General features: G+C 37.7%; 1 protein-coding gene across 1 annotated transcript; it reads left to right on the forward strand.

Moving 5' to 3' along the window:
* Window positions 1-266: 266 nt before the first annotated feature.
* LOC117291748 (transmembrane protein 216-like) lies at window positions 267-6359 on the forward strand. Its single transcript, XM_033773638.1, has 6 exons — window positions 267-300; window positions 1414-1427; window positions 2050-2143; window positions 3370-3462; window positions 4427-4628; window positions 5773-6359. The coding sequence occupies exons 1-6, from the start codon at window positions 273-275 to the stop codon at window positions 5789-5791; spliced, it is 450 nt and encodes a 149-aa protein (XP_033629529.1). The 5' UTR covers window positions 267-272; the 3' UTR covers window positions 5792-6359.
* The last annotated feature ends 4637 nt before the right edge of the window (window positions 6360-10996 follow it).

The following is a 10996-nucleotide window of genomic DNA, read 5'->3' on the forward strand; positions in this document are numbered from 1 at the left end:
GCTATTTGATAGGGCATAACAGTATAAGCTGAGTCACACGTTGAGTAAAACCACAGTTTGAGGTATGTGATGTTGCCAAATCCACAGATTGAGCAGAAATACAAATAATCTGTTGATTTGAAGCAATTTAAACCCCTTAAAATAACCCAACCACGTCAGTCCTGGTTCTCTCACATGATTGCCCTCGCCTACCACACGCGCCTAACGCGGAGTCCGCCGACATAAATAGCGCCCTCTCACGACGATTTTCACGTTTCTATCAACATTCCAACATGGCGGGCGATTCGGTGTCAACGAGAGGTAAATAAAACAACTTTATTACAAACAAACGCATGTATTGTGAAAGCAGTGTTTGTTGTTGCTTAATATAGTCTTTGTTTTCATATTGAGAGTTTGTTCACATAGTAAAACCATGATTCCTCCATGTGCGTGGTCACTGGTAAAACCATGGTAGAAGTCAAAACTAAGGGAGTACACGGTTTCAGTGAGTCGTGAACTTGTGTTCATCGTGTCAGCAGATATGAGCATATGAATGGGGGTGCTCCTCTGTCGTCGTGCCTGCTCTGTGGCCTGTGTGCTCCTTGAGTCCTTTTTCGAAATGTTGACGTCTTCGATCATGAACCATGGTGCTCAATGGTCGTTTTTACTAGCCCAGTACTGATCACAGATGTTAAAATTATCCAAAATTTCAAGTGGGGTGCCCCTTCTGCCTTCTGGACTGGGTCTAGAAAACGCAAGCTTGGTTGGTTGTACTGTAGCCCACCTTGTTGAGCTGTAATGGCTCCGCTTTTAACATCGGTCTCATCACTGTAGCCCACCTTGTTGAGCTGTAAATGGCTCCGCTTTTAACATTGGTCTCATCACTGTAGCCAGTGGTGAGACCGATGTTAAAAGCGGAGCCATTACAGCTCAACAAGGTGGGCTAGGTTGGTTGGATTGGAATCCAAGTTGGAATTCCAAGTTCCTACCTGTTTCCAAATATCCTTTCACTTGAGACTTAGTTGTTATGTTATTGTTAGTGTTAGGCCTAGGCCTACTTGTTTTTTTGTGTTTCTTTTCTCTCCCAATCGAGCCAGCATTAAAAAAAAGTGGCATTTCAAAATTTAATGGTGTAGGCCTACTTATTTTGTAAGGGTGAATTTAGCTTAGGGAAGGTCTCGCAACATTCAAAGTTTATGTGACACTCGTGTGATGCTGTGTGTGTGTGTGTGAAGGACCATGAAGCAGAGGGAGTTTTGCACTCTTTATGCGACACATTAAATCTGTTTCATCAACACTCTAAATCTGAATGACTGATAATGCATGGTCAGCAAATGTAATGCAATGTATTTGTCTTGTTTATTAATTAGACCATCCACTCACTGATTACATTATTTAAATTAAAACCTGGTTTCTTCTTTTTTGTTGTTGCAGGAAAGACGGTAGTTGTATCCTTTTATACAATGGAAATGTTTACAACATCAACAACTTATTGGACGTTCATCAGAAGCCACATCATGTTGACATCAGGCTAGGGGCTGATTTCACAAAGTGCTAAAATTGATCTTAGCTGCAAATCAATCGTAGTTGCTATGTAAATTGTGATGTCACAATACAAATCATCATGGTTATACTGACAAATTGGTCTCACTCTGAGTTTGATTGCGTTGTGAAATTGGTCCCAGGGCTCAATTTCAAAGAGTTGCTTTAGCTGAAAATATTGCTTAAATTGTTCTGCTTAGTAGAAGTGAGCAGGATAGCAATCACAAATTTTCCTTATTTTTATTCTGGTAGGCATATGTTGTGCTTAAAGCCACAGTTTGTGCTTTTAAAAAGCAGCTCTATTTAATTGGACCCTAGTAACTAGGGTCTAGGGCCTAGTTGATCTCAGACCTAGTTGAAATCAGAGCTCAAACAGAGTTAATCTGGGGTCCAAAAAGCAAAGCACCCAAGTGGGGTCATCCTGCTTTAATTCTGATCAAATTTCTGGTTCTGAACTAGAGAGAGAAGCGACAGGTTTCCTACTGCTATTTTCATTTTTTATTGACATCCTTAATTAGTTCTTACCAGTTGTCTTCCCTCCCGCTGCAAATCTTGCTTTATCTCAATGGTTGGTACTTTGCCTTATTTTGGATCGTTGAACTTCTTCTCTTCGGTTACAAAGGTGAGTGAAGTATCTCTTTGTCTTATCGAGCCCTCCCTCTGTTTAGTATCATATCGTGCTGTAACTGTGTGAGAGCTGCTTTGACCATGACGACACAGCCTCTTAAAGGGTATTATGTACTTTTGCCTAACAAAAAAACACAATGTCCACAGATTTACATTAAACTTACACAGTTTGAAGATTATGATAGTAGAAAGCTTCCCTTGAAATTTTACTTAATGAGGTGCTGTAGTTTTTGAGAAATGAGTAAAAGTAATAATTTCCGTCTCGGTTTTAGCATGTAAAAACGTATTAACCAGTTATGCTATGGGTTTGGTATAATATCATAACTGGTTAAAGGGATTTTACATGCTTAAATAATTTTGGTCTCATGAGACCAAAATTATTTTGCGACTTGTTTTACTCATTTCTAAAAAACTATGTACAAAACCTTAGTTAGTAATATTTGAAGGGAAGCTTTCCACTATCATTATCTTCAAACCCTGTAAGTTTAATGTAAATCTGTGAACAATTTAAAAAAGTACCCAAATCCTTTAAGCTATACATGTGTAGGCTTCTGTTTCTTAAGGTATTTTTTAGATAACAGTTTTCAGTTTCAGCAACTGAAATTTTAAACTAACCAACTATTTCTATTCATGGTGCTGATTTTCGAATTCTGATAATTTATGCCTTTTTTCATTAAAGATATTTATTAAGGGGAATATCAGTGTGAGGACCCAGTCTTCACTGCGTGGTAATGACCATGGTTGGTGGCTAGCCACTAAAAATGGACCTCATCTTCGGCTCTGTTCATTAACAGCGTCCATCTATCAATATCACGTAGTGAAGACCCGCTACTCACACTCACTGTTATTCCCTAATGAAAATTCACAGGCTGACAGGTAGTTACTTCTTCAAATTCTTCTTCAAATTAGAGTACAGCCCACCGTCTGGTGTATAACAGACTTCAACCAAGGACTATTATCTTTCTGCAGTTAACTTTTGCATCAATGTTCAGCCCAACAAGTATCAAACTTGATCATGAAGGCCTACTGTACTAAAAAAATGGAACATTGGGTCTCGGCATGGACAAGAGTTTCTCGGTCAACATTTGAAATTTATTTGTGACCTCTTAACAAAATTATCAATCCGTGCCTGTTCTTGCCTTATTTCCACACCCTCACCCAAATATTTGAATATGAAATCTTCCTGATCATGACGTAATCTTAATTCTCTTCTCTTTATAGTCCTTATTCTGCCCTACCCTGGAGCCAATTTTATAGCAGAAATCATAATCCTCATACTTATGCTGGGGATTGAGTATGTTCGCATATTTCTTGGTAAGAGCACACACTTCTCTCTGTATTATTTTTTGTGCATTAATACTGATGACCACTGACTGGGTGAACAGAACAAATTTGACTAGAGCAGGATTTGAACTTGCAATCCATGGATTTAACATTCCAGCACTCTACCATCTGTGAGCCCCATTATTGCAGTCCCTATTTTGTCAATATCTTTGTTTGGGGCGCCAGTCAGAAGCCATGCTGCTGTACAACCGGGGATCACACCCAAGTTTAAGATACAAGCTGGGAAGCATCGGTACACGCATTACCTTATAGGAATGGCACCTTTTTTTTCAAACATCAGGTATTAAACCACATGTGACTGGCTGGGTAAATTTCAAAGTACTCAATATTTGGGTGAACCTCAATATCAGTACATACACCTTAATTTTGTTATAAAAAGATTTCTAGGAACTACCTTAGAGATGTCGTTATAAGAAGACAGCAAAACAAAGAAACCCAAATCAGAAATGAGATACAGGACTTCAGAATTTACTCTTAAAGGCAGTGGACACTATTGGTAATTGTCAAAGACTAGCCTTCACAGTTGGTGTATCTCAACATGCATAAAATAACAAACCTGTGAAAATTTGAGCTCAATCAGTCATCGAACTTATGAGATAATAATGAAAGAAAAAAACACCCTTGTCACACGAAGTTGTGTGCGTTTAGATGGTTGATTTTGAGACCTCAAGTTCTAAGTCTGAGGTCTCGAAATCAAATTCATGGAACATTACTTCTTTCTCATAAACTATGGCACTTCAGAGGGAGCCGTTTCTCACAATGTTTTATACCATCACCCTCTCCCCATTACTCATCACCAAGAAAGGTTTTATGCTAATAATTATTTTGAGTAATTACCAATAGTGTCCACTGCCTTTAAGCAAAACCTCTTTTTAACAGTGCTCGTTTTAGCGAGAGCTGACTGTATTAACATTAGTCTTGTCTTTTTGAACAGCCAAGAAGGGTAACCTGACGGAGAAGATTGTTCATCTGGGGGTGTCCCTCGCTATCAGTTTAGCGACGCTCTTCTTCAGTCTCTACCTCTTGTTATGGCAGACATACATCTTAAGAATAGAGATCATCGTTGTTGCTGTTGTCTTGGTCTTTCTCTTTCTTGAAGCTGTGTTTGGCCTCATTGCTATCATCACATTCGCAAGGTAAGTCAGAACTCCTTGATCGATCATTTGAAATCCTGGACTTTTCACTTTGCATGCAGTGGTGTTTTGTGTCAGATACTGTGCGCTTTATAAGTGCTGTTTACTGTTATTTATTTGGTTTTTTGAACCGTTTGATTGTTTCTAAAATCATATATAAATGTAGATGTGTACTTTTATTTCAAAAGGTGGTCGCGGATCAGACACCGCAATTCAATTATGTATATTTTGAAGACATCTTTCTGCAAAATATTTTGTATTTTTCATTGTATTCGTTTTGTAGTTCTTTTTGTATTTTCTGTAAAAAAAAATTCTCAACTTTCCAGGTCTTTCACTCTTCACTTTCTAAAAGCGCTTTGACTTTGAGACTTCACTTTAATTTTGTGCTAGATATAAAAACTGTTCATTATTATGCCTTAATATTATTATTTCTGGTATTACTATGAATGGTGTACCTTTTGCTTGTTTTGGGTTGTGTGAGTGACAGCTACATTATTATTGTGGAGGTCACATTTCTTCATCATGCAAAGTGCATATCTTTGCACATGAACAAAATGTTTTGTATTTTATTTTTTAACATTGCCTGCTTTAAATAATCTAGGTGCAGAGCTCGGCTTGTTGCAATATTCTGTTTATTTCCCATAATTTCTTTGTCATTTTTTTTAATGTGATTTGTTGTGCTTTATTTTGTTGTAATCTGCTTTCTTGTATTGTTCTGTATCTTTCACTCATTGTATATTTTATTGTCGTACATAAACAACTGCTATTGTTTTACTGTAATGGCCAGATGCTGTTGATCCTAGGCCGACGGTGTTTGTGCTGGTATAATACCCTCACTCATTAATTTACATATATTTTGTAGCCAATTGTTTCTTTGCTGAGTTTTTTTTTTTTTTTTTTTTTAGTTAAAGTACATTGTTTTTAGGCTTTGAGTATTTTACACTTGGGCTTTGAGTAGATTATTAATTACTTGTCATTTTAAATTTGTGTTTAGGCCCAGCTGTTTACTTAAGGTTATATGCTTTTACTATTTTACCTGTGAAGCGTCTTAAAGCACTCGCATTTTTACTAATAATAATTATCATAAATTTCTGTAAAATAGTCCAGTGTAATTAACGTTTACACTCTTACTCTTCTGTATGTACAGGGCAGAGTCGTTTCGATGATCACTTGATGTTTGTCAAGCTAACCTGCTCTCAAGATGGGAATGCTTCAAGTATTGGTAATCACCTCCAGCCGGCACAAGTCCATACAAACTCAACGGTAGATTTTGCTATTTTATGTACTCGACCAGTACTGCAAAGCTAACATCAGTTTCTTCAAGAGTTCACAGGTTTGGGTATTGAGTTACCATTATTGCATTCAGGGCTCCAGTTTTGCACTGGACCACTGGCCTGAGGCCAGTGATTTGAGTGTCAGGCCAGTAAACTCAAGACAGGACAGTGGTCTTTTTTTTTCCAATTCAACATCTTTGTCTCAAAAGAATGATGTTCATATTTTGAGTAGTTTGAGTCTCACAAATATCTTGCAATTCTGCTGAGTATCGCCCATTAACAGAAAAGAAAAATTTTCTCTTAGTGTGTCTAATGAAACAGTTGAAATGAAAAAGTAGTACAACTGTATTCGCATTTTGATTCTAGTCTATTTTCATTTTCGATGCTGGTCTTGTAAATAAAATCCCAGTCAAGTAAAAACTCTGGGCTGTAAACCGGACTAACGGATTTCCCCCCCCCCCAAATTTGAGCCCTGTCGTTGAGTCCAGTTGGATCATGGACATTTATTTACCAAAGCACTTCCAGGGGTGGATTTCACAAAGAGTTAGGACTATTCCTAACTTAGGGGACTAGTCCTTGGGGTTATACAAAACGTGTGGCTAGTCCTAAGTTAGGACGAGTAACTCCTCCTAACTCGAGATAAGACTAGTCTTAATTCCTTGTGAAATCCACCCCAAGGGTAGATTTCACAAAGAGTTAGGACTAGTCCTAGGAGATATACAAGTTGCATGGATAGTCCTAAGTTAGGACGAGTAACTCGTCCTAACTCTTACTCGTCCTAACTCGAGATAAGACTAGTCTTATCCACCCCAGGTCTTGTACCTATCAAATGTTGCTTTGCATTTGCCCACCCCCATGCTACAAATGGTCTGATCATACACCTCAATGAAGACATTAGATTGAAACTTTGTAATATTGATCACATGTTTATGACACTACTATCAGTAGGTTTTGTGACCCTTGAGGGAAGAGGGAGTTGGCACTTGGATTTGAGCCTAATTTATTGAGGAAGGGATTTTATTAGATGGTTCCATTTTTAACATGGTACCTGAGGTAGGGCTAGGGTGAACTACAGTTTGGTTAAACCAATACAAGATTTTCTGTTCTCACAACAATCTATGTGAAATGTGATTGTCCTCAGAGTGCATTAAGGACACCACAACCAAATCTTATGGCTCAGAGCACAATGTGTGTATCAACATACATGCCCACACAACCTGCTTCAAAAAGCAGCATAAATAACGCTGGTCTAGCACTTTTTTGTTTTCCTCAAAGATTTAAAAAGGAAAAAGAATATTCATTATCAAACTCCACAGAAAGAAAGGAAACTAGAAGCTTGATCTCAAATTGTTAAAATAGTTCATTTGATATATTTTGTGTTGCACTCTAAATTTTGTAAATAAATATTATATAGACCTTACTTTTGCAACGTCACAGCTCGAATTTTTTGCAAAACTATGGAAAGCCATAAATGCTAATCAAAAACAGATCACTACTGTTTGTAACAATATTGCAAAATATTCAATAATCGTGTTGAACAAAAACAACAAATTATGGGAGATATTATATTTAATTGAAAGTTTGCAAAAAATGTTGAATATAGTTGAAACATCTGTTAGTATGATCTAGTGTTTTACTTTTAATTGGCCGGCCATTCCAACCAAGGCGGTTTGTTTTTCACGAAAGAAAGGTCTATAGCTAAATGCCAAAGTGGATCAGTATAGCGCCCTCAGTTGTTTGCCACTGTAGGGTGAATTGTATTGCTCCACTTCTTGTATATTGAATGATATTATAACTATTTGTACAAAGTAATTTTTTATGTACATTTTTCATTTTTTAAAGAGATTAATCTCAAATAGTGAAATAAATCAGATTTTTGGATAGCATTGATGAGTACTGAGTACCAAGAGTGTAATGAACTGTAAACGTTTGTGACTGTTTTAATACCAAATTCTCCACCCTCCCCGCTTGCACCCACCCACTCCCCTGACCCCTTCCAACAGGTTAACGGCTTCAACAGAGTGGTCAAACCACGGCGACAACTAGTTGTTGGAAATGACTCGGCGGTTAATAACAAACAACAAAGCGCACAATATCAGTCCTTTATTTCAGTTTGGTCATCAAACAGAAAATGTGAAAACCATCTTTTTATTCTGAATGAATGTTTCGTTTGACCTGAAGTTGTTGTGCCCAACCCACTCCCTATACATACACCAGATGTATATCTACTTGTGGAAACCACCTCAACTTTTCCTTCTGGTCTAACGATAATAGTCTGTGGTGATATCCGATGAATTCCGGAAATCCCAATGGAGGTGTTTCATCAGTTGCCAAAAGCGTAGCAAAGAGACGGAAAAACTTATTTTTTAGAAAGTTTATTCTCGCCACAATTGAGTCACTTTTGTTTCCCAATTTGGAATAAAAAATATTACGATAATGTTAGCTGAAATTGAGAAATATGCGTTTCCCTTAGGGTAGACTGGCAACAAATTAACAATCCTTTATTGTTTTAAAACAAATGAGTTTATTGTTGCTTTGCTTTGTATACCAGTGCCCGATATGTTGTAGACTTGACTCATGTAGAACTTTTTTTGAAAGTCACCTGGAAGTGGTATTTTTTTAAAATAAAGCTTTTGTCACTAATATATGTGTTTTGATGAGTGGAATGTGAACAAACAGTTAACTAAGGTTTTAAAATATCAGTTCTTATGTTATTTACAAATTTAAGAGTAGACCCCGACCCGAGAGGGCGCTGTTCGTGACGTCAATCGAGGCAGACTTTGCCTGTAATGCGTAGAGTAAACACAATTGCAAAGTACATGTACGGACCAAGTCGTGAGTTTGTACGTTTAAAAAAAAAAAAAAAAAAAAATTTTCCGGCAATGCCGACCAGGTGTATTGCTGCTGAATGCAGAAAAACACTTTTTGAAATGTACCAACTCACGACTTGGACATACATGTACTTTGCACGTGTGTTTACTATACGCATTGCAGGCAAAGTCTGCATCGATTGACGTCACAAAAGGGGTAGGCGGAGTTGGCCCCAAACAACTTTATATATTTTTTAAACATATAAATCGTGACAAACAATTACTAAAAAAAAATGTAACAACAATTTAAACACATGGACTTTGGCTGGTTACCTGTATCTGCGTATAGCAATGGTTTTATCTGCTTAGCAAGTTTTCGGTACAGGCTTTATGAAATACGGCCCTGCAACCCGGATCATTAGCCTGACTTCTTAAACTCGGATCCCCACAGCCTTATTGTTCTGCTCCTGCCCTCCCCCCCCTCTTGTCATCGCATGTGTCGAAAAATGCCTGGTGCAAACGCAAACCGATTTTTCCAAAAGAGGCCTGAAGGCCCCTGAATCATTTCTCACGCATCTGAAAGCACACAAAGTTGAGCAACAAGGGTGTTTTCTTGTAACTTCGATGACCAATTGAGCCAAATTGTTCACAGATTTGTTAGTATAATATGCATAATGTGGGAATACACCAAGTTAGAAAACTGGTGTTTGACAATTTTACCAAACGTGTCCAGTGCCTTTAAATAAAATCGATGACAAATTGAGCCAAAATATTCCTATAATATACACACCAAGTTAGAATACTTGTCCTTGACAATTACCAAACGGAAAACGTGCCCAGTGCCTTTAAAACAAATTGCAAGGGAAGTTTATTCTCGCCACAATTGAGTCACTTTTGTTTCCCAATTTGGAATAAAAAATATTACGATAATGTTAGCTGAAATTGAGAAATATGCGTTTCCCTTAGGGTAGACTGGCAACAAATTAACAATCCTTTATTGTTTTAAAACAAATGGGTTTATTGTTGCTTTGCTTTGTATACCAGTGCCCGATATGTTGTAGACTTGACTCATGTAGAACTTTTGTAGAGTCATCGGTAGACTTTTTTTAAAGTCACCTGGAAGTGGTATTTTTTCAAAATAAAGCTTTTGTCACTAATATATGTGTTTTGATGAGTGGAATGTGAACAAACAGTTAACTAAGGTTTTAAAATATCAGTTCTTATGTTATTTACAAATTTAAGAGTAGACCCCGACCCGAGAGGGCGCTGTTCGTGACGTCAATCGAGGCAGACTTTGCCTGTAATGCGTAGAGTAAACACAATTGCAAAGTACATGTACGGACCAAGTCGTGAGTTTGTACGTTTAAAAAAAAAAAAAAATTGTTTTTTTCCGGCAATGCCGACCAGGTGTATTGCTGCTGAATGCAGAAAAACACTTTTTGAAATGTACCAACTCACGACTTGGACATACATGTACTTTGCACGTGTGTTTACTATACGCATTGCAGGCAAAGTCTGCATCGATTGACGTCACAAAAGGGGTAGGCGGAGTTGGCCCCAAACAACTTTATGTATTTTTTAAACATATAAATCGTGGACAAACAATTACTAAAAAAAAATGTAACAACAATTTAAACACATGGACTTTGGCTGGTTACCTGTATCTGCGTATAGCAATGGTTTTATCTGCTTAGCAAGTTTTCGGTACAGGCTTTATGAAATACGGCCCTGCAACCCGGATCATTAGCCTGACTTCTTAAACTCGGATCCCCACAGCCTTATTGTTCTGCTCCTGCCCTCCCCCCCCCTTGTCATCGCATGTGTCGAAAAATGCCTGGTGCAAACGCAAACCGATTTTTCCAAAAGAGGCCTGAAGGCCCCTGAAGCATTTCTCACGCATCTGAAAGCACACAAAGTTGAGCAACAAGGGTGTTTTCTTGTAACTTCGATGACCAATTGAGCCAAATTGTTCACAGATTTGTTAGTATAATATGCATAATGTGGGAATACACCAAGTTAGAAAACTGGTGTTTGAAAATTTTACCAAACGTGTCCAGTGCCTTTAACACAAATCGATGACAAATTGAGCCAAAATATTCCTATAATATACACACCAAGTTAGAATACTTGTCCTTGACAATTACCAAACGGCAAACGTGCCCAGTGCCTTTAAAACAAATTGCAAGGGAAACTACAAAACCCAAATACATATTTTATCCTCAATGGATGATACCTTCCAATGTACTTCTGATGATTTCGTGTAAATTTGACACGTGAAGCTGGAGGG

Source organism: Asterias rubens, chromosome 6 (assembly GCF_902459465.1).
Source record: "Asterias rubens chromosome 6, eAstRub1.3, whole genome shotgun sequence".
Lineage (NCBI taxonomy): Eukaryota > Metazoa > Echinodermata > Asteroidea > Forcipulatida > Asteriidae > Asterias > Asterias rubens.